General features: G+C 41.1%; 1 protein-coding gene across 6 annotated transcripts in view; it reads left to right on the plus strand.

Annotated features, from left to right (window-relative positions):
- The first annotated feature begins 204 nt into the window (after positions 1–204).
- Positions 205–24743, plus strand: part of doc2b (double C2-like domains, beta) — a 194680-nt gene continuing 170141 nt past the window's right edge. For 2 of the 6 annotated variants that reach the window (XM_082550111.1, XM_082550112.1), the window contains exons 1-2: positions 205–435; positions 12164–12535. In XM_082550111.1, the coding sequence (XP_082406237.1) occupies positions 432–435; positions 12164–12535 (376 nt within the window). In that variant the 5' untranslated portion in view covers positions 205–431. Of the gene's footprint in view, positions 436–1003; positions 1067–4760; positions 4815–5646; positions 7496–9575; positions 9673–11866; positions 11921–12163; positions 12536–24743 lie in introns of those variants that run through there. The other 4 variants (XM_082550113.1, XM_082550116.1, XM_082550115.1 and 1 more) reach the window with 4 other exon arrangements.

Here is a 24743-nt window from a genome sequence, read left to right on the forward strand (position 1 = left end):
CTGAGAGATTTCTGAAAAAATTAAAACGTACAGCTCTGCTATCACTTCAAACATAAATGAAAACAGAAAACTAAACAGCAGTGACGTTTGTAGGGTTACTGAAGTTGGACAGCTGGTATATAATGATGCGCTATGTCGCTAGCAACACAGCTATGTTAGCATAACATAAACACAGTGAAGCTGGAGGATGAATGCTAACTTTTTTCCACTCAATAAAAGTTAACGCTAGGGTTTCTGGTGGTTAGGGACAAATGCAATCGCATGGCAGGATGCTGTAAACAGACCAAACTTCAGTCAGGAGAACAACTGAGATAATCCATCCACAATACGAGGTTAGTCATTAATATACTGCAACAACATGGGGATAGAGCAGCTGCCAGAGAATTCAACATTAATGAATCAATGGTACAGAAGTGGAGGAAGCAAGAAGAATGAGTTGAGTAAAGTTTGACTTATCTGACTGCTTTGTTTCGCTTAATGTGCCTTATAATCCAGTGCGCCTTATGGTCCCAAAAATACAGCATAAGTGTTATTAACATAATATCTTTAACTCTGATTTTGACCACACTTTTCAACAGTTTGAACGTTATTTGGATGACAAATTAAGACATATTAAGCCTATTAAGCTATGGGATCCACCAATCATTACATAAACAGATGCACCGACCAGACAAGAACAACAGAATTAGCTCATGTAAAGACAGCTCTGTATCTGTGGCAAAAGCTTAAAGAAATAACTTTGTGTGTGTGCATGTGCATGTTTTACCTTGTGCTTTTTACTGACCTGCTCCCTGACTGGCACTTATCTTTTAGCACTTAGCTCCATCTTATTCTCTGCCTCTCTCCTCCACCTTTCCTTGTGACAATCCATTTTGTCAGGCATCTATTATGTTTAGAGAGGCAGGCAGACATTGGCTGCTGCGCTGATAGAGAGAGAGGGTGTGATGCCTGAATTCTGTTGATTCATTCCTTGTTTTTATGTTATGGCTGTTCTGACCCTCAGGCCATGAGAAAAAGTCCAGTTTGGACCTCAGGAACATTTATGATGCGGGGGTTTTCCTTAAAGGTGAGTCACTGCAGAAAGCGCCCCTAATTTTAAATTCAAATTCAAATTCAAATTTTTATTTGTCACGTACACAGTCATACACAGTACGATATGTAGTGAAATGCTTGGACAACTGCTCGTGACCTAAAGAAAACAAAAAAGGAAAAGGCTATGAATAAGAAAGGAAATAAATATGAAAAATTAAAAAGGGTAAATTTAACTAGGAAGGAATAAAATATAAATTAAGGTTAAAAATGAAATAACTGTACAACACAAATTAGAATGAAGGGTAAATTTAACTGGGAAGAATAAGATAAAGATAAATATATAAATTAAAGTTGAAAATAAAATAACTGTACAACAAAATACACAATACACAATATAGAACTATATAAGAATGTATGAAGAAATCTAAATATAAATAAATATATACACAATAACAGCAGCTGTACAAGTATTAACCGGAAATGAAGAATATAGTGACCAGTGTTGTGCAAAACCAAAGTCCAGAAAGTCCAGTGTGTGTGTAAAAAAGGACTGAAGGCTTTATCTCCCTCTCAGCTCTGCCTTTTTGAGCTGCCATTAGTCTCAGTAACAAGTAACCAAAATATTTAAATGGAAATGGCACCAATGGCAGGCCATCCATTGTGTGCACTGCATTTTTCATATGGCCGTCGTCCAGTTGAAAAATGTAGGAAAACATTGCTCACCTGATTTTCACCTCGTATGCACTAACGGGAAGGAAAACACATTTTTTACATTGTAGGTAAGCATCGCTTTTTAGTTCTTGCTTGTCATCTGATTTCATCAGTGTTGGTCAAGTTACTTGAAAAAAGTAATCAGTAACTAATTACTGATTACTTCCCCAAAAAGTAATCCTGTTACTTTACTGATTACTTATTTTCAAAAGTAATTAATTACTTAGTTACTTTTTAAAAACACGATTTACAACCTGAATAGGTGGTAAAGCGATAGATCTTTCAGCCCAATTCTACTTTTTCTACATAATCCATCATACAAAATGTAATCAAATGGAAAAGTCCCTTTTTAAAACTTGTTTTATTAGTTTTAATCTTTTAACTTTATGCATCAAGCAAAAATTTAATTATATGCAACATTTTCTGGCTGGAAGAAATTTGTTTAATATTTAAACCTATTTTCTGCACATTCCAGCACATAAAATATTTTTTTTGTGTGTTTACACTCAGTCTTTCAAATAGATGCAAGTAAAACACAGCAGAAAATAAATAAAGTCAAAGACTAGCGGTCCTTTTGCTCTATTTTCACCTGTAAAGCAGGAGTGGGGTAGGCGGAGGTTTACCCTGGTGCAGGTGTGCCGCAGCGGTCAGTGGAAGAATCCGCGAGTTTCTCTGTGAGTTTCCCATTACGTCGTAGCGCACTCGGTGCTTGCTTGGAAGTTTAGGGGTTTTTTTCGCTGTAAAAAGAAGTTTTCTTCCCACGCACAACAGACGCTAATGTTTTTGTCACTTTTTATGGAATCAAACTCAAAGTAAGGTCAGTACTTCCACGCTTTAAACGCTGCACGCATACTCTCTCCCGTACTCGATGTGATCCATTGTTGATCTGCACACAGCTGTTGTCACAAACGTCACACTCGCTTACGTCACTGTCATGAGACACTCTCGCAAGAAAATCACGGTTTTAGTAACGCAGTAACGCAGCGTTCATACGGGAAAGTAACGGTAATCTAATTACCGTTTTTGCAATAGTAATCCCTTACTTTACTCGTTACTTGAAAAAAGTAATCGGATTACAGTAACGCGTTACTGCCCATCTCTGGATTTCATCTGTTGTGTAAATTGGACTATGTTTGCTTACTAAGAAGTTGTAGATTATATATCCAAATAGTCATGTTTACATTGTTGGATCTTTCACTCAGATGGTAAAGGTACTGAAATGAAGCCAACTGTGTGTTTATGTGTCCTACAACACTTAAATCATCAGCCTGAGGGTTAACGGTTTTTCTCGGCTGCAATGTGACACAAAGCTAACGAGCACATACAGAGATATGCAGAGATTTACAGTAACTTAGTTCATGTTAAGTTTCCCAGAAGAAAATGTTAGAAGACAGAGACCGACAGCAAAGAAGAGACATCCAGGGTTTTGCAGCTGTCGTTTCAGACTTTGACAGGATTGGACAGCCAGCTTGTTTTAGATGATGACATTTTACTGTCTTTAGAGGTTGATGTCACAAATATTAGAGTAGTAGTGTTACATTTTTAATATCTCTTGTAATCGAATTATAATGGCTTCTATTTATTTCAAACAATAATTTAAAATCATAAATATGTTTCTGGCATTTGTAACAAAGCAAACAGCATGAATCACGGAGAACTGAATGAAATATAAAGTAATACGTCCATGGCTTCAACTTTGTAATGAACTCAGATGGTAAATGGTAAATGGCCTGTATTTGTATAGCGCTTTTATAACTCAGTTGCTTGTAAAATATAATGTACTGATTTTTACTCAGAAGACGGGGAAAGAATACTATCCACACACTAAAAAGGATGCTATTTATACGATAAGGCTTGTATTATGTTTAGAGTAGCTATCATTGTTATCCCAAGCAACAGACTGGGAAAGCAAGAGGTGAAGAAGGAGAGCAGCAAGAGTGAAAGGGAAGGTTTGCAAGATGGTAGTGACCTGCTATGATGTTTGGGTTGGAGATGATAGCACTGATAAAAAGCAATGAAGCCAAGTTGGAGGTGGCAGAGTTGAAGATGTTAAGTTTTTCATTGGGAGTGACCAGGATGGACGGTATTAGACATAAGCACATCAGTGGGACAGCTCAGGTTGAGCATTTTGGAGACAAAGTTAGAGAAGCAAGGCTGAGAGGGTTTGGATATGTGCAGAGGAGGGATGGTGGATATGATGGACATGAAGGTGGAACTTCCAGGCCGGAGGAAAAGAGGACGACCACAGAGAAGATTCATGGATTTTGTGAAGGAGGAAATGCAGAGTGGTGGGAAGGAGGTGGATGCTAGTAGAAGGGTGAGATGGAGGCAGATTATCTAAAGGGAACAGCAGACCACCACTGAGACTGTATCTGTTGAACCAGAAACCCTGGCTGAATGCAGAGGTTCGCTGACAGACAGGGATGCTGCATCTAGGTCCACTGATGCTACGAGCAGGCTTGAGATGGGCAAAAGCCACAAAGACCCAGAAGATTAAGAGACACTTCTCCCACAACAACTAAAGGGATTTATGGAAAGGCACAGGTCCCAAAGTCAAACATTCACTGCAGCATCACTGAGAGTTGAAAGAATTTAGACAGTTTTTATCTTCCAGGTGTAAAAATTAAGTTTAACATCCAGGCATCCATGAAAACAGAACTTATTAAATTTAACAGAGTTTGAAGTTAGCATGGCGTTAGCTTGCTAGCTTCCATCTAAATATAATATAGCATGTTCTGACTGAGAGATTTCTGAAACAAATGAAGACGTACAGCTCTGCTGTCACTTCCAACATAAATGAAGACAGGAAACTAAACAGCAGTGACGTTTGTAGGGTTACTGAAGTTGGGCTAGCTGGTATATAATGATGCGTTACGTGATCGCTAGCGACACAGCTATGTTAGCATAACATAAACACAGTGAAGCTGGAGGATGGAGGATTTTTCCACTCGATAAAATTTAATGTGAGGGTTCCTGATGGTTAGGGACAAATATAATCGCATGGCAGGATGCTGTAAACAGACCAAACTTCAGTCAGGAGAACAACTGAGATAATCCATCCACAATACGAGGTTAGTCATTAATATACTGCTGCATGAGCTGGGCTGTAGTTACATGTAAGGTTTTAAAAACTGAGCTTTAAAATGAATAGCGGTAATTAAAACTGAGAGAGGCCGACAGTGATCACTGACTGTTTTTAGGGGCTCTTTGAGATTAAATAGAACAAGATACAAAGCATTAAAACATGTTAAAAACACAAAAGCCTTATTAAACGCAGGGTAGTTTGGGCCCGGAAGCAGGATTCATCACGTCATCACTTAAAGGGACCTGATTTCTTCCTGATGCTCTTTGAGGACTCAAACACCTCCCCTGCATCAGACTTACTCTAACACCAGATGACCTACTGCTCAGTGATAGTTCGTTAAACGAGGCCCTCATAAAGCTGCAGGCACTGACGCTATTCCAGGACAGGTACCAGAGACTGTCCACATCAGCTGTTAGCGCCATGCATCTCCGCTTTGATCATGTGCTCAGATTCTGGGTGAAAGTGGTGTCAGCTCTAGTGGATGCTCTTTTCCAAAATATTTTGACTTCATCTTCATGCGTCCCACTCACATTTTCTGTCTTTCCCACAGGAGCCAGTCGCTAATCAGTGAACTCTCGGTTAACCCATTCAGCAGCGCCCGACTGTGATGCTCCTAGCTGCCTTTTCTACTTGTCTCAAGAGAGCCACCAAGTTAAATTACATTCCTTTACTCCGAATGCTCTAGCGGACCTCTTTTGAGTTATCGACCCCGCATGCTGGAGTGGCTGTGAGTGCCGGCATTGATTGATGCTAGAAAAACGTCTTTCATATTTAAATGGTGCTTTTAAACAAGTTGTAGAAAAGTAAATCAGAATCAGAATACTTTATTGATCCCTGGGGGAAATTATTTTTTGTTACAGTGCTCCATTTTAAACCAACATTAAGACAAGACAGACAATACACTAACTAAGAATAGTACAATATATACATATATATACATACATACATACATAAGTCACTCATAAATAAATGATATAATAATAATAATTCACTTGTCTGCTCTTTAAGGTGGAAATTTGGAGGCAGCAGAAATAACTTGTGACATATCACTTTCTAAATAACTGTGTTGAATTCATTAGCTATAAGCAACTTTTAGAAAAACATTAGCCTTTATTGGAGTTGTGTTTCTGGCAACCTAATGAATGGAAATCCAATACTGACTCTGCTTCAGGTTGGTTTTTGTCTCCTGAGAGAAATGCCTGTCTCCACTGTGTACACCAGCCAATCTCTCAGAGTATCAATGAACTGCTTCATAATTTAGTGATATTTACGGTGTCTGCTGGATGCCAGCGAGTGCCTTCAATTTAAATTCTAAAGCTCTCCTTGGATGCTGCCACTCATTAATGCTTCGTGCTATTCAATATCAGGAGCTGAGCAAACGGTTATTTCAAAGCACCACGGGACTTCATAATGAAATGTAAAACACTGAGTAAGGTTTAAATGACTGCTTAAAGGGTATCAAGGTGATGCTGCAGGGGAAAACAGTGGTTGGAGCCTGTGGCATAACCAAAAATTACTAGCAATTACTAGCGTACTTAAAATCTCCTTACGTTTGGTCGGCTCGAAGAGGGGACCGAGTCTGCAACCACTTGTGTGACTTTGGTGAATCAAGAACAGCAATAAGACTGAATCAGTTCGCTGTCAGTTTACAGTCGAATATGTTAAAGTTGGCAATTACCGTATTTCCCGGACTACAAAGCGCACCTGAATATTAGCCGCACAAGCTAAAATCAGGGGAAAATCCTGTTTTGTACATACATTAGCCGCACCTGACCAAAAGCCGCAGGTGTTTCAATATTGACTTATCATATGTAAGAGAATATGCACAAAGCGAATTGTCAGGAAAGAGATGGCTGTTTGGAGACACACCCCTTTTATTAATATTTTGAAAATCAAGTTATGGGTACATATTTGCACATGTGCTGTGCTTCATAAATGAGTAACAAATGTAGTACATAACAGTAACCTACAGCACACCAGAAAAATAGATTCAGACTACCTTTTAGGCTCAGGTGCAGTGACACGGCTTTAACAAGAAGAAAAGTCAGTCATTCACCACCATCTTCCTGCGCACTAAAACCACCAAAGTCCTCTTCTCCAGTGTCGGATACGAACAGGCTCAGGATGGCTTCGTCATCCACTCTCAGCTTCTTTCCTTCGTTGTCACTTTCAAAACCAAAGATAATCCTCATTGTCATTGTCAGTGTCGGAGTCGAACACCCTCTGAAGGGCCGTGGCGGTGTCCTCCTCTTCATCATGCAGCAGTCCAGCCCTTCGAAATCCGTTGGTGATCATTGATGTTTTCACACTTTTCCACGCTGTCAGAATCCACCGGTAGAGTTGAGCACAACTTGCTTTTCGCAAGTTTATCGCCGCTCATCATCCACGCCTCCCGCTGAATGCGTAGCGCTACTTTGAAGTTTGTTTTTCGCGCTACTTGTACGGCACTATGTTGCCTGGCGGATGGACATGTGACCAACATACCACTCTTGAACCCCGATCCTTCCGCCAGGCAACGTAGTGCCGTACAACAGCGGAACAAACAAAACAAATCGTCTTATGATATCACAAAAATCATGGACAATCTATAGAAAAGCCGCACCTGACTAAAAGCCGCAGGGTTCAAAGCTTGTGCAAAAAGTAGCGGCTTATAGCCCGACAATTACGGTACATGCAATCTGTTTGTAACGATGATAAAATAGTGAAAATAGCAAATCTGTTGTGGGAAATTATGGCGTTATTTTTGTGCCACTATTCTGAGCGCACGTAAAAAAGGTTTGCAGGTGCAAGTGTTGCATTTTGAGGAGAAATTTATTTTGAGCGAAGAAAAGCTGAATTTGAGTGAACAAAATTCATTGCTGCATGCAAAAAATGTATATCCGTGTTTGCTATTATCCATATACACACGCACAATAGCAGCCCCTCTCGCTCAGTTTTTGTATTTGCGCTCGCAATGTGTCGCTCACGCTCTCAACATTTCTGCCCGTGCACGCTCAACTCTTTCTGTACACCGTTATATTTGTGCCACAAAACCAGCCAATCACAGACTTGGATGCAAAAAAATCTGATTGGCTGTTTTTGTCTCCAATCAGCTCGAAAGGACGAAATGCAATATCCCAGAATCCATTTCGTCCAAAGCTCAAACGAGGCAGTGGCGGAGGAACACAGAGTGGCGGAGTTTGAAATATTACTCTTTCTGGGACACAAAATAAACTTTTAAGATATTTTCATGTTAGAATGTAGCTGTGTGAACTTCAAATATCTGCTCGATTTATCAAGACATCACATATTTGCATAAGTGCTCCAACGTTTTCGGAGATGCCTGTTACCCACCAGCTGACCGGGTGGGAACTCGGGTTAAACATAATATATAAGGCTGAACTGACAAAAAAATCACCGACTACACCACCAGGTATTATTGGAAAAACCATAAAGCCTTTGAACGAAAACAAACGCTGTTGTGACAGTGATGTACACTGTCTTGTTGGTATATATGTATGATTTGTATCACCTTCATGTTTCCAGCTTTACAGCTGTGGCTCCAGCAAACATCAGCTGATACTAGAAATTAATTTTAAATAAATTCTAACAACAGCTGATCAATTTTGAACGTGCTGCTGTTGTTGTTTAGCGCAACATCCGCTGGTTTCCTGTTTCTGGCGCAAAGTGGGAGATAAACAAACAAGAGAGACGATCAGCTGATCATTGATCAGTTTCATGATTGAAGTAGCAACAGGAGAGGGAGGGAGAATGAGGAGAGAAGAGGCAGCTAAGACAGAATAACTCCAGCTTTGTGTCTTTTTTATTCTCGCTGAAGTCTTTTCCCCTCAATACGGATGTATTGTAATTGGTCCAGCCCAGAGTTGATTATTACCAGCTGGCTAATCCACCACCTTTCATTGTTTATACCATTACAAAAACAAACAAACTAACATAAAAATGAAAAATCACCATTGGCCCACCGGGCAAATGCCGGGTAAATGCCCAATGGCCAGTCCAGGTATTCGGTCAGCTGGTGGGTAACAGGCATCTCCAAAAACGTTAGAGCACTTATGCAAATATGTGATGTCTTGATAAATCGAGCAGATATTAGAAGTTTACACAGCACCATTCTCGCATGAAAATATCTTAAAAGTTTATTTTGTGACCCACAAAGAGTAATATTTCAAACTTTGCCACTCTGTGTTCCTCCGCCACTGCCTCGTTTGAGTTTTGGACGAAATGGATTCTGGGATATTGCATTTCGTCATTTCGAGCTGGTTGGAGACGAAAACAGCCAATCAGATTTTTTTTGCATCCAAGTCTGTGATTGGCTGGTTTTGTGGCACAAATATAACGGTGTACAGAACGAGTTGAGCGCGCACGGGCTGAAATGTTGAGAGCGCGAGCGACACATTGCGAGCGAGCGCAAGTGCAAAAACTGAGCGAGAGGGGCTGCTATTGTGTGTGTGGATAATAGCAAACACTGAAATACATTTTTTGCACGCAGCAATGAATTTTGTTCACTCAAATTCAGCTTTTCTTCGCTCAAAATAAATTTCTCCTCAAAATGCAACACTTGCACCTGCAAATTTTTTTTACGTGCGCTCAGAATAGTGGCACAAAAATAACGCCATAGGAAATGACCAAATTATGACCAAAGCCTAGACTTTTATTTAAATCTTACATTCTTGTTTGCTGAATTAAACTAAGATAATCCTCTTGAGCTGATAATCACTGTTTATCTGAACTGCTTTGGTTCTGATAGTGAGGAGATCTTTGGCACATATCCTGCGGGGATACTCTGCTTTTTTATTAGAGGAAGGACATAATCGAGGACACCTGTTCAGACGGCGCAAAATGAGGTGAGGAATGAAATCTCTTTGAAGGCATTGTTGTCGAGCATCGTTGATGACACATAAAGGAGGCATTTTCCTGTAGAACTGAACAAATAATTGATGTGCAGCACCTGTGTCAAATAATCATGTGAAATTAATACAGTTAACGAATGCAAAGGACCGGCCTCTGAACCCCAAAGCTACATTTAGTTACTCACGACTGACACAAGAGGGTGCTACATCATCTGTTCACTGCAGGAATGTTTGTTTTGTTTGTGAATGGGTGAAGGCTGAGCTGCAGAGGCTGGAGTAAATCTGCAGCCAGAATGATTTTCTGTTATGTAATGTGACAAAGCATTGAGCTCATGCTTGGGGTGTCTGAGGGTGAAAGTCAGCTTTGACATGTTGTGAACTGCACTCCTGGATATAGAGATTCACATACACGTAAGGGATTTTTTTTTAACATCACAACTGCTTGGACTTACTTACACATAAATCCTGTAGCTAATGCTTTCTCTATGTGTGGCTCTCTGTAAACACTGATGTGCTATGACAGGAAGGGTCTCACCTAGTCTGGCATCAACATCACCGGGTCACGGTGTCAGCCAGATCCATACACAGTAATGATATAAGCGATCTGAGAGTGTACATATTTCCACCGCCACCTATAATTGTGTAACAGGTGGTAAGGAATTAAATAACATGTGAAAACATCAGGGTGTATAATTTGTACTCGGGGATGGGTGTATATGCACATTTAAACAGGTGGGCCTGCACAAATGAAACAATAAATGGGAAATAGTCTGCACTTGGATAGCTGCGTTTAACTAAAGCGAATTCTAATGTTTCTCATAGAGACACAAACAATTACCAGCTCAGCTGCCACACAAGGTGTTTGTGTGGCATCTGGAGAAACTTGGGATTCAGCGTCAACACTTAAAGGATCTGGAGATCAAACCGTCGAACACTGTAGTCAACAATGTTTCAGTCTATCACCTGAGCCGCATCCGCCCCAACAACATGCTTATGAAAATAAGATCAGGCCTTAAATCGAACCCTGGGGCACTCCACATGTAATGGAAATTAACAGGAAGGACATAACTGAGGGCAGCTGAATGATGTGTAGCAGTTAAAATAAAGCAATATGACACACGATCAGGTTTCCACCAGGATAACTGTTGCAGCTGCCGCAGCTGAGGCACAGTGGTTATGTGGTGCACTCAGTTCACGTAGCTCCATCTGTCCACTTTAACCTCTGATACTTGTAGTGCTTTGTTACTTAAAAAACAGTCCTTCATAGTTTTTAGTACTGTTTATGTGTAAAAATGGTTAACGAAAAATGAGGTACCTTATATAGCTTATAGCTAGTTGTTCATTATTATTATTATTATTATTATTATTATTATTATTATTATTATTATTATAGCCCAGCCAATAATCTAAAGTTTGTAATAAGCTGGTGAAAACAAATCCAATTCACTGCTTTGGCTGTTCATATAGCACCAGTTCACGGCGATAGTCACCTGAGGGGCTTTATATTGTAAGGTAACAACATTACCATCTTACCAGCCTTGCAATATTTGTATAATATTGCAGGGTATTAAGATATATGTGTTGATTAGTGTAATGGAAACAAATTAAACAACGAATTAAAATCTGAATGCAATGGCAGTAGCAGGAGCACATTTAGATATTTTGGGGCCTGAGGGGAGAACTCGCCTTGGTCGGCCCCTCTACTCTTATTGTTTTCTCACTCTGAAAAACCAAATCAGTGTCTGGTGGTACGCTGAAATTTTAGAAAACAGGTGAAATCAGTTTTCTCATTTGGGTGTTTGCAGTTGAGAATTAATCGAGTGAGACTGATTTTCAGCACTAAAACATCCTGGAAGGGATTCACAAAGCGTCAATTCATGCCTCATTGTCCAGGTTATCACAGCACGTGACACGCACAGACACACACGCACGCACGCCCACGCGCTCAAGGAGACACAAATTCACATGCGTCTGGCATGGCTGTGGATCGTCCCTCCCACTGACAGATGGATGGGGTTAATATCATAATTAAGCACCTCGGCCGACGGTTCCTGTTTACTGCTTGGTTGCTAGGCAGTGACATCAGCTGATCCCTCCCTCCTTCCTCTCTAATCCCTTCCCTCTCCCTCACAGTCCCTCTCTCTCTTTCACACACACACACCACTCTTATGCTCTCTCTCTCTGATAGGCAGCGCAGACGTGGGCAGAGTGTGGGGGTATAGGAAGAGGAGAGAGCGGGAGGGTAGGTAGTAGTGTGTGTGAGGCTGTCAGACAGCATGGTCTGGGTCTGAGGACAGCACTGGAAGACAAAACAGCCGCCTACTGAACTCCATGTAGACCAGAGTGGTGCCATCCACAGATCACCTGGACCTGTCCACTCATCAGCACCCACCCAAGACAACACCTGCCTCTTCTAGAGAAGTAAGCGGAGTAGGACCAGGGAGGTGGGTCTGTTTATATTCTTTTTCTTTTATTATTTTCTCAGTTTTTTGGTTTTTGGAGTTGGCTCCTGGCTGGACCGCATGCATGACACAACGCAAAGGCGAGAAACCCACCATCAGCATCCAGGAGCACATGGCCATTGACGTGTGCCCTGGCCCCATCCAGCCCATCAAGCAGATCTCTGACTACTTTCCCCGGTACCCACGGGGCCTTCCCCCTACTCTGCCCCACGTTGGGCCCCTCCGCTCTGCCCTCTCCACCTCCTCAGCTTCTGCCTCCACGACTGCTGCTGCTGAGAGTGACCGCCCCAATGAGGATAACCCAGACCGGGCTCTTGCCGGAGCCTCCGCCTCCTTACAGGCCACCAAAAAGGACGAGGAGCCTGATGTGGAGGGATACGACTCAGATGACTCCAGTGAGTGATGATTTCCCCACTTGTCTCCATGCCACTGTTTACCACGGTGTTTCCTAACATTTCTACGTGTGTGTGTGTGTGTGTGTATATCCCTTTCAGCTCTTTCTCTCTGCCTTTCTCTTATTACTGCATCTCCATTTTTGCCACCGGTTGCCAGGCATCCCTCCAGCCTTGTGGCTTTGTGGCTTTATCTGTCACCTTTCTCTTCTCTCAGCTCCCCCGTCCATCTCTTTCTATCTCCAGTCGCCTGGCGTATGTGCGCATGCTAACTCTTTGCCTCTCAGTCGACAGACAGCCAACTGTTGCTGCTGCAAAGAATACCGCTCCCCCTCCTTCTCCACCTCTTCAGCTCTCCTCCAACTGAAAGGATGTGTGATGTTATTGAAGTGAATGATTGCAGTCGTTGTGTGTGCATTTTCCTCTTCCCAGCGTCTACAGGGTGCCTGATCTATACTGTCGATCAGTCTCACCAGACTGCGTTTTCTCGGCTCCTTGATGAAGCCTCAAATTAGTCGCAGTTTTGAGCTCAGTGGGCTGCATCTGTAAAGCCCATCCACATTTTATACTGACTAGTGGCAAGACGGCCACAAAGTTCCTTTCATGTGACTGTATTGTCCATTCGTTGGCTTGTTTTGTGTTAGTTTCTAAAGCATGAAGATATGTGCGTGTCTGTGCGTGCATGTATGTGTGTGTGTGTTTGCATATCTCTCTCCATCACAGAGGGGAGGCTCCTTTTGAGAAAGCTTTTTGCCGAATGTCATTTCTTTTAATCTAACAGCTTTGAGTGGCCGAATAATAATAGGAATTAATATGCAGCACTGCTATTGCAAGTGACAGAGACAGAGCAAGATTCCAGCATCCTGCAAAAACCATTTTCACTCACAGCATAGATCTTGATGAGAAGATAACGTGACAGTCTTCACAACTCGAGTAAATGTACTGCCAAAATAAAAGCTGTTGCTACCTTCTTCTTTTTTTAAAGGAACCTCTGGATCCGCCTGATTAATCAGTGAGACAGCAATGGTAGCTTTCTTCCTTTTTTCTGTTATTGGTAGTGAACTTGTCCTGCCTCGCATCACTCTGAATTACATGTTGCTCTCGCAGCGCACAAAAACAGAACAAATGCTTCCCGGTTGGTTTTTGTCAGACTCTAACAACACACGGAGGTTTGTGTCCTTTGCACAAGAGACTTCTGATTGCAGGTTAATGTGTGACAGCAGTGTAGCTTCTGTGAGAGTTAATCCATGCAGAGCAGCATGCAAGGGGGGGCTTAGGCCAGCTCTAATCCAGAACTGGACAGGAGTAGGAGAGTGGTGTAAGAGAGGGGGTTGGTAGAGAGCAGGGTAGGCAGATGTTGGTCAATGAACTCTGCCAGGCAACCAGAATTTCACTCAGTGTGCAAAAATAGATGGAGGAAGACATTCTTCAAATCTATGAAGGACGGCTTCATTAGAAAAAGAAATGACTCCTGCCATGTTTTCCTTTCTTCAGCCATCACCACCTAGAGTTTTAAGATGTTTTGTGTGGGAATTCATACTATAAACTGCAAAGTGACTCTTATCATTACATGCTTATGAAAACTGCTGTTTATGAAGCTTTTCAAACTGCTTTTGTTTTTAGATATTGAAAACTGATTGTGGCTCCTTATACACATAATAAAATACTTTTTCTTTGCACATTGCTACAAATTCTACCTCAATTTTGTGCTTGCTCAGTCCAATAAGTTAGCAGCAGAAGCAGAAGTGCAGCATAATTATATGACCGCAACCACGGGAAACTGCCTTCTGATTGTTATAGTGTAGCTAATTTAGCACTTACTGCTATTTTAAGTGAATACTTTACCAGGAAACTGACGTTGTAGGGATTTGAAGGAGCGAATAGCTCAATAGGCAAACCTTAGAGGACTTACTAGGTTGACTGAAAGCATCTGAAGACACTTTTCTGTCTGTGGAGTCCACAAGGTGGGGCTGTATCGGCCAATTTCAGTCATTTTGTGAAAGAGGCAGTATGAGGATTGTACCTGCTTTGCATTTGCACAGGGACTGGACTGCGGAGGTGTGTAAGAGTAGGCAGCGTTTCAACGTCTCTATAAGGTGCTTGTAATTGCTTCTAGTGTAAAAATGCAACACAAAGAATTCCTTGTGTGACTGTTTGAAAGTGTGCACCATTATATCCGACTTTACGGCTCATCATCCAGAAACTTGAAAGACTTGATAAAGTTAGTGTGGAAAGAGATTAGAGAATCAGCAGAATGCAGGGCGAGCAGATATGTCACCGAGCTTTTCACTCCTTAAGCAAACGCTGTGTGATCCTGGGCAGTCCCAGAGAAAGATGACCAACTGTGACAATGTCTTTGCTCGTGGCTCTAACACTGCGGTCCCGCGTTACACCGTGAGAGAGCTTAAAAGTTAGCCGTTCCAACGGTCTTGTGATGTAAGACAGCCTGGAACAATATTCTAACAGTGTTAAATTTAGGAGGGCTTTCGCACAGTGTTGTTACAGCTATGACCTGTTAAGCAACCATTAACAATGCAGCATGAAATGACTTGAAGATCATTGAGTCTTTATGTAAGATCAGAAATATATAAAGTCTATATAAAGTTATATAAGGTCAGAAAAGTGAAGCCAGTGCCGAAGTGCTTTAAACTTGCATTTTTCCAGCAGTGAATGAGTCTTCTGGTGGTCAGAAGAAATCAGATTTTTAAAATAAATCTATGAGAAAATGACCCTGCGGTGACTTTTTGGTCTCTTCCACTAGTTTCTCGTCTTGTTTAAAGCAAGAAAATGCTCATTGTATGAACTAAGAGTGCATAATGGGTTAAACAGAAGATAAAGAAGCGTATGCTTTAGTGGTTTGCTATGATATTAACATACAGCGTCCATTGGTTTCTCACTAAGGTCCACTCATCGCTCACCCCACTCAGTGTCAAAACACCAAGATGGGGATCTCAAAAATGCTTCTTTCAAGACTTCAAAACACAACTTTATAAATCAAGTATGTAATATGTGGCTTCACCTGCAGTCCTTAAAAAAGTCATTGTACTGATTCATTAATACTGATAATAACTGCTGCTTTTACTGCCTGCAGATTGTGCAGCGATCCCTTCATGAAAGCAATCATAGGCGGTGTACAGTGTTGCACACTTAACTTTTGAACTGTTAAGAGTATTTGTAGATCACTCCATGTAACTGATACTTGATAGGATGCATATACTTAAAATAGTGAATCTGCAAAATATGGAAGTATGTGTACGAACTGGTCATGATTACCTTTACCACCTAAACGAAAGATCCACCCGCTCGGACCCGCTCTAATCCTCATATCCAAAGATGTTCTGCTCAAGGCTTCAGAACAAGACTTTGAATCCAGTGAGTGAAGTTTATCAGGTTACATCCATCTTTGATATACAGTCAGTGGAAAACCTGTGCCACTGAAAAACCAACAAAAAGCACAATATGGTAAAATGAAATAAGAGTCCAAATTGCAAGAAAATGTAGTTGTGATGTGTCAACAGAAGCCTGGCTTCTCCGATGTGTTTTCCAGCTGTTATTATGACCTAGCATCAACTCATAAGACTACTGAACTCTCCATATGTAATGCCTTTGAAGTAAGACCATTCAGAATGAATTCATTTTGGAAGTCGATGAATAAAAAGCGATACGTCTAAGACTTACCGGAGTCTCACAGATTATCTATGCGACTCTGAAAAACAGATGCAACCCTTACAACATCTGGACTGAATGTGTGTTAGTTTTAATCTCTAATGCTTCTCGGTGATATTTGCATAAATTTTTTCCTCCAGAGCAGTTGCTATCCAATCTGTCCGAGATGCATGAAAAAGCTGCGGTGTGTTTGCTCTGTGCAACAGGTGGCGTGTTGCGGCATGCGTGTTACTGCAAGTTTATCAAAGAGGACTGGGTGCACGGTTCTAATCATGTCAGCTGAGGATTGGTCACACTGCAGGTTTATTCAAACATCAAACCCCAGCTTCCCTCCACCCTCCCTCCTAATAGGGCAATTAGACCCAAACATCTGCCGGTGTATAGTCTTAATGATTTTGCAATCACCTGAAGAGTCATCAGTGATGCACGATAATTACAATGTCAGCTCCACTTTGAAAAAAGAAAAAGAAAAAAGAGAAAGGCCAAACAAGGAAGGAGTATGAAAAGTATAAAGTATGTTGAATGCGTTATCCAAAGTATGAGTCATCTGTATGCTTGTCACCAGCCTCAACTACTCTCTAATGAACATAGGCACTAAAATCTATAATTAAGAAATGAATAACAAGTAGCTGTTTGGGTCTGATGCAATGTCTTAAATAATCCCAAGCTGCTTCTTCTGCTGCTGCCATGGGAGTTTCAAAGGAGATAAAGAAGCATAATACTGCTGCAGCGGCTCACAATCTGCTTTTAGAAAATGCGTCATGGGTTCTGTATAGTGTATAGAAAAAGACACACCAAAACACTGCAACAGTACAGGTGATGAATGCATGTGCTGTCTGGCTCCGATCTGCTGTTGCGTATGAAAGTTAATTCCGAGGTGACATTTTCAAACATGGAAAACGATGACCCCATACTGGGATGCCTGCAGCAGCTCCAGTGATGATTCATATTGGAAATAACTCAGCAGGTTTTGGTGTCAATCTCAGAATCGCCGTTTCGGTGTTGTCAGTCACAGCCACAAGAAAAATTATAGTTTACTGCAGCCGCGTGTGTTTTGGATTAAGATGAAAAACTGACTTTTTTTTTCCGTGTCTGGCAGCAAAAGCTACTGTAAATGCTCTTCACGAACTTGTGGCATTATGCTATAGGAAAGCATTTTGCTGGATATTAATTTTCTAGTCCAGTCAAGGCCTTGTGTGCAAAGAAAATGAAAGGACATTCATAAAAGCGAATGTGAATCTCGAAAATGTTAATCAACGTGCAATGACAAATAAGCCCTTGAACACCGTACAAACATCATGGATTGATGTGCATCGCTGTGGATGGATTTTTGCTTTAAGCTACCCTGCTACCCTCATTTGTTTGTGTTGAAAGACTTACTGAAGGACAGCTTTACCCAGGCTATATAATAAAAGCTATCTATAAAAGCAGAGAACATATTATTTTTGCAGACCTAACAGCTTCTACTAGCATATAGGAATAAAACTAATTAAAATCTACTTTCTCCTGTGTTGTCTGCTTTGCTTATGTGTGTTTCCTGCCTTATTCCATCTTGGGTGGTGGCTGACATTTTATCGCACCTGTTGCGAGGCTGATCTGATAACGCTTGGACTCATACATATGAAGCGCGCACTGAGGTAAAGTAATTTCTCCCTCCTGGCAGTGAAGCGAGCACCGCTGTGATCCAAATGAAAACGCTGCTTTACTTTGAGTTTGTTCGTCTAGCAGTTGGAACTTTTGCTCTGCTGCTGCACAAAATTCAAGCCTCTCTTTCTCTTTGCTGTTTGTAATTTAAAAGAGCCAGCGCTGCCCCAAATTGGCTCTTCATTGTCCTGCGGGACTTGATCCAGTATCTGCATGGTTCCTCTTGGGGGTGGGTGGAGCAGCGTGGCAGTGTTCTCCCTTATGAACCAAATCACACAGGGACCTCTCAATCCTTGCTAAGAACCTGCTGGCTAATCTGCATAACGGCAACATTTTCTGATTCGCTGTGACTCAACCTTGATTTTAATTGAAACGGAAAAGTGCATCACCCACCAAGGGTCCCCTGCAAAAGGGGGGGAGGGGGTAATCAAAAGCATTTGAACATCCGGATCCTTGCCACATTAATTAATGATTGTTCGTAGTGAGAGCCATGTCCCTGTCAGAGCCCAAAGAAGTGACCCACATTGGAGAGCTTGTGTTTCTGAGAGATAAGCTTCCAAGCCTTGCTATGTGTTGACGAAACTAACACGGGGTGGCCGGGGGCGCTGGGCGGGGTCGGGTCCACAGTGTCTGCACACACAGGTCTCCCCCGAGATGTCTTGCTCTGGCAGTGCAGTGCTGTCTGCTGTTGTCTCCTCAGCACAAGTTTTGAGCTACAGCATTTGCTTGTAGTTGTCAGACGGTGAAGAGACGGTGTCGGAGCAGAAGAGAAGAGTCTAAAACAGGACAGTAACGCACCAGAAGAAGCAAATCTCTAAGTGTAGTTTATGTTTTGTTGCAGTGAATGTGGAATTAATTTCTTTTTTATTTATGTATGTGACAGAATTAGCACAAACTGTGTGTTTCCTGAGATTGCAGCAGTTCAGCTGTTGGAGCTACTGATATCAAAGGTGCCGAGGATCGAGCTTGAGGACTGTGGTGGTCCACTGACTTGCACAAGGCACTTCTCTGCTTTGTTGAATTTGATCTCTTAATTGTAACTCAACCACCTCAACCTGTCTCCTAATAATCGTGGTCTGACTCTGGCTGACTGCAGTCACCCTCAGACAGATTGGCAAAGGTGTGTAAATAACTGTGGATTTTTATTTATTAAAGGAGTCATTCTTTGCTGATGAGTGCAACTTATCTGTGAAGCATCTCTTTGCAATCTGGGACTCGACTCAACCGGTTGCCAACTGGCTGTATTCTATAAAAGCAAGGTTACCAGGGTTACTGTGCGAGTAAATCACCATCCTTCAACAACTCTTTCCTATTATGTCCTGGTCTTGACTTTGAATGTAAACCTTTGTGTGTATGTTTAGCAACAGATCTGCAATTTTTGTTGATTTATCACAGTTGATCAGCATTTTATCTTAAAGAGTTACCGTGTTATTGCCAGCTTGACCCTAGTAGACCACAGTCTGACTCTGTCTTATTGCCATTTCGTTGTTATCTTGACTCATAAAAGTCGGTGTGAAGATGACTGTGAATGTTTGCACACCTATTTCCTGTCTTTGACTGTATTAAAGGAACCCTAATTTGCAAAATTAGCATCGTGTTGCCAAAAAAGAGAAGCTAAGACCATAAAATCATCCAGAAAAAGTGTACTATGATCACCAATTAAATAAGAAAGACAGCTTTTTAACTCATGGACTTTTATATAGTCTCATTTTTTTGTTTGAATTTATTTTGTATTTTGTAATTAGAGTTGCCCCCTTACAAGCTTTAATACAAGCTTTAGACTTTTTAAACTTGCCGTGTCCATCTTTTACATGCAGTCTGGTTTCAGTGTAATATAACATCTGCGTGTGGTCAAACGTTTACATCAAGGTCTGTGTCAAAACTTATCAGTGTTAAACAAATTAAAATTATACTATTAACTCAGCAGTGCCTTTCATGCAGAATTTAACATGACTTTCCTTTTTAAAGTTCAGCAGTACTCTGGGGCTCTGCCACGTCGTGCCTTGTAGTTAATTAAAACAATTTTAAGACCGATTCTAAAACAAACTGGGGGACTGAATAACGAGGCTAAAACTGAGGTAATTTTCTTTTTAAAGCCTACAGAACCTTCTCAGGGGCCCAGTGAGAGCACACACAACTCTGCTAAAGCCAGAAAAATAAATGGCAGCACAGTTATCAGGTAGGAGAGTTGAGATGAAGTTATTTCCCTATGCACCATTCCAATTTGCATTCAGATGATGAGGATTACTCAAATATTTGTTGTCTTTTATGAGTAGTATAAGTGCAAAAGTTTGCAAGCTCAGTCAGAGAATAAGTTAAGGAGATTTACTGGCAATGCGGCATATTGTAGAGTGACACGTAAGCTAACGAGGATTCTACCAAATTCAATAAACAACCATTTTTAAACACACCGAGTAACAATTTTCCAAAGTTGCTACTATTTGGCGGGCAGTTCAACAGCAATGTTTAAATGCTTCTGGTATTTAGCCAGAGAGATAATCACCTAAAAACTCTGCGTGGTACTTTAAGGACGAGTGCAGGGGAGGCCTTGAGCCATCTGTTGCCTCTCTTAGACCAAAAGCCATTTCCAAACCTTTGATAAACACAGGGCTGCCGCAATCCACTTGAAAACATCCCCCGAGCCTCATAATGCTCAGTTCAATGTAAAGAGTGAGTTCAGCACTGCCATGCCCTGCACACCAGAATCCTATTAGGCGTCTATCTGCAAGCTGTCATGCAGTAGTAATGACTCACTGTAGTGTTCCATGTTTTCCTGTGACTAACCCAGCACTAACAAAGCAGGCCAGATTGTCAGCCTGGTCACATTATGGGTTATTATTACTGGTGCTGTCTCTCAACAGGAGCCACTGAGTGTTTTAAGTTAGCAGCAGCCCCGCTTCATCAGATATAAATTCTGCTCTGCCCTCCCTTCATCCCAGTAAGCACATTATGTAATGATAATGCCGCTATTACACAGATACATTTGGCTTCTGGGGCTGTCATCAATAGGGAGAAATGCTGTTTGGCTTTAGTTTGTCGCACTTCATATGCACGTATTGAGGATGTGTGTGCTCATTGCTGGTGATGCACGGGCTTTTTAAAAGCTTCAGCGTTTTTAAAAAGCTGAATCCACCTGTGTTTAAACCCCACAGAGAGGGGCTAAGAGTAGTACTTCATCCTCCTCCACTGAGAAGCCAAAGACCCACTCCATTTGCCGAAATTAAATCCTGGTGTCTGATCACTTCCCTGCCCACACAATGTGATGAATCAAAACATAACTAACTTAACCACAACTTTATTGAGTGGGCACTCGGTAAGCTCAGTTCACCGATAGCCTTCCATCTCTTTAGGATCCTTTGGTGTGTGCAGTTTAATGAGGCAACATAAGGGATAACTGGAGATGAAAGTTCAAAGCTTTCAACTTGTTACTTCTGACTGCCACGCGAAATTAAGGGTGAAGTTACACAGTGCACTTGTTGATTATATTTACATGCCTGCCTTATTCCATCTTGCCCATATTTAGATGAAAAAAAAAAGAGTTTCCATTGTAAGTGCTGAAGAGTAGCTTGGCTTTGGAATTACATCCCCTATGTTAAAAATAAGACTGAATACAATTAGCTGCTGATTTTTAAGCTGATTTTATTGGCTATATTATTGAACTCCAGCTGGTTTCACTTCCTGTAGCTACAGCCATGTCTGTTCCTGTTGAATAAGCTGTGGTGAGACCGCCAAGAGCTAGCAAAGGGTGTAAAAAGTTAGCAGCTAGCAGGTGAAAAACAACAAGCATTCCACTTTGCATTGCATTGGGCAGCGACAAGCATGGCACATCATCAACATCAGAAGTGTAGTCAGAGTGTTGACAAGCTGTAGATTTACATGTTACAGTTTACACAGGGTACTGCATGAGAGTGAATGAACTGAGGTATCTAAACTGAGATACAGTAATTGCACGTGATTTGTCACAACCCGGCTCATAAACTGCAACAAAACAGAGGGAGATTCAACGAGTAGTAAAGTATAATTAACTCTATGCAACATAATAGATAATGATAATGTGTTTCTCAGCGTGCATGGATCTGTGGCAGTGTGTGCAGAAAGCAAAACTTTGGAACACATGCTAAGCTAAGCTAAGCTAAGTTGATCCAATTCAGTAAGAGAACAGCTAGCTAAAGAAAGAAGAGAGCTTTATAACCAGACTCACTGGGCCTAGGTGTAGCTCAAACAGCAAATTACTTCCCATGCATATCAAAGCATAGCAAAAACCACAACACAAAACCAAAATAGAGAAAACTAGTGCCCTAGGCCATCACAGTGTTTAGCTGCTTTAAAGTTCTTCTTCCTCTAGTGGCCAAGTCAGCGCAAAGTACAGTTTTAATGTTCTTTTAATGTTGTATCTGCATAAATATTTGGACATTATATGTATTTTTGACAATATAGTTTACTTTCACCTGTAGGGGCTACTACAAGAACTGCAGTACAGACACAAATCGATGGCTTTTAAATGTAGTTGCTGCCGCTTGACTGATGCTGAAATTATACTTTTCATGTCTGTGTAACTGTGATTTATCACTACGCATATGAAGACACACTCAGTGCAGTAAAAACAGACTGATAAATACCAAACATGTCCCTATCTGTTAGGGAGTTTGAAATGACACATAGTGTACATTACATAAGTGCTAATGACCCTACCAGATGTCTAGGAAGTCCTACCTAACCTCCGCTTATTCCTACCATATGCTTTAGTTTTAAATAGCTCAAAAATCAAATCAAATGAAAAATCCTCACACTTTCAGTGTGTTTACTGGGACGACTCCAGATTCCATAACAGTGATAAGGAACTGCACATGTCCCTGGATAACATGGTTTTCAATGCCCTAAATACTTGTAGTTAATTGGTCATCTGATCTTAAGGTTCTTTTTCCAGTTGTTCCAACACTTGACCTCTACTGTAACATCTACTGCTGTATTATTTCTCTACTACACACACACACACACAAAACCCCACAACGTGTTTTTGTTTCCTCAGTGGACTGAAGCTTGCAGAGCCAAACACTTTTAACCCTCTTACTTGGCTAAAGAGGCTTCACTTCTGTCCTCTGACTTCTTCTAGTTACTCTCTGAGAAGATGCTGAACTCGTGTTTTTCAACCAGGTTTCTGCATCCCACCTCAGAAGGATCAATAAAAGGTCTCTGCCCTGCTGCTTTTGACTCCTGGAAGCGGCATCTTTCAGTATTTCACTCTTGTGCTCTCTTGTCCCGTAGGGGAGAACTCAATGAGTTGTACAATACAGCTCTGCTTAGACAGACCACAATGTCAGGCCTTAGAGAGGAGTGCTGGACAGAGTACGCTTGCTGAGCTCACCTGGACTAATACCAGCGAGGCAGGAGGATTTCCTTTTGTATCTGTATTGTGTGATTGCTTCATTGTCAGCTAAAGTGGATTTGATTTCCTTGGAGTGGGCGATGTCAGTCTTGCCAAGTGGTTTCCAGAAAACTGTAATCTTAAAGATTATGTATGTAATCTCTGATCATACTGTATTATAGTTACAAGGAATTTACATTTTCTAATACATGCAATACATTTTGATTTTGAATAGGAAGAAAACGTAAAGTGATTTGCTAATGTCACAGAGTCATCAAACAAGAAAGGTTTATTTATTTGGGAAAATGCCGGTTCTTAGAAAATATTGCTGATATCGACTTCTGATTTTGAAGTCCCATGATTTGCCTTTCACGAGATAATTTATGTTTTGAATGAATCTGAGGAGTTTGGGCATCAGTTCTAATGATTTACTGAATTTGAAAGAACATTACCCCATGATAAGAAAACTTTCCAGAACTATATTCACAATGTTTGCATGTGACCATAAATATTTCTAGCTTTTTGTAGGTATTTTGGATCAGTCAGCTGAGAAACACAGGCTGTATGTAAAAGGTAGGCACTGATTTATGGATCATTACTTTGAAGCTTATGTGATTATACTTGGACGAGGGTAATCATCTTAGTTATCAGGCAGAGCTACCTTAGTTTGAAAGATAGATTGTTTGGATGACAGACACAAATACTTCTTTTTTGATCCCTTGTTCTCTGTTTGGGTCATAGTTTGTTTCTTCCTAGATTTTCATGTATCCTAAGCTTTGGATTCTTAGTCACCGTTAGTATTAGAGTTAATTTATTCCCTCATTCTTTCCTGTCTATTTTCCTAAGTTCATTCAAGTGACCCCCACCCCCCGTCCCCTCACAGACCGACACCACCACCATGTTAATGTCGCTGATTACAATTACCTATGTTTTGTTACCCTCCCGTGTCTACTTCCCTGATTACCCTTTTGTGCGTAAACAGTGCCCCTCTCGCTCTGTCTCAGTGTCTGTTTATTGAATAAAGAGAATTTAGTTTACATTTTCACCGCGGACTCTCTCTTTCGTCTGAACGAGTCTGCATTTAATAATCTTAGAATTCACGCAAAGAAAAAAATCAACTTCTCAGATGGTCTGTTGCTAAATGCACAACACATAACTGCATTAAAATCTTCTAAATGGAACAAAGACGACAGAGACTCAAATTCGCTGAGGTAGCATTTGGCAGACAGCTAGTGCCGGTAACCACTTTGGCTGAAATCCACTGAGGTCGACCAAATTATATAACTTTGTAGAAAATATGTTTGTTGTTGGTCATTTTCACATGGGAGTCTGACTTGCTTTGTGAGACTAGCCTCGAGTAGCCACTCACAATTTTTTTTGCACATCCACTTCAGCCCTACAGGTTGCAAAACAGTGTTGTGAAGTTCATAATCAATAGGTTCATCCTCTTGAGAGTATACTACTGCTTTCTGTTCCTGTTAAGTGTATTCATCTGAATATGGATAGAGGTCCATAACAAGCAGCCCCGCACTGCCG

This window comes from Aulonocara stuartgranti, assembly GCF_965226115.1.
Source record: "Aulonocara stuartgranti genome assembly, chromosome: 10".
In the NCBI taxonomy this organism is placed as follows: Eukaryota; Metazoa; Chordata; class Actinopteri; order Cichliformes; family Cichlidae; genus Aulonocara; species Aulonocara stuartgranti.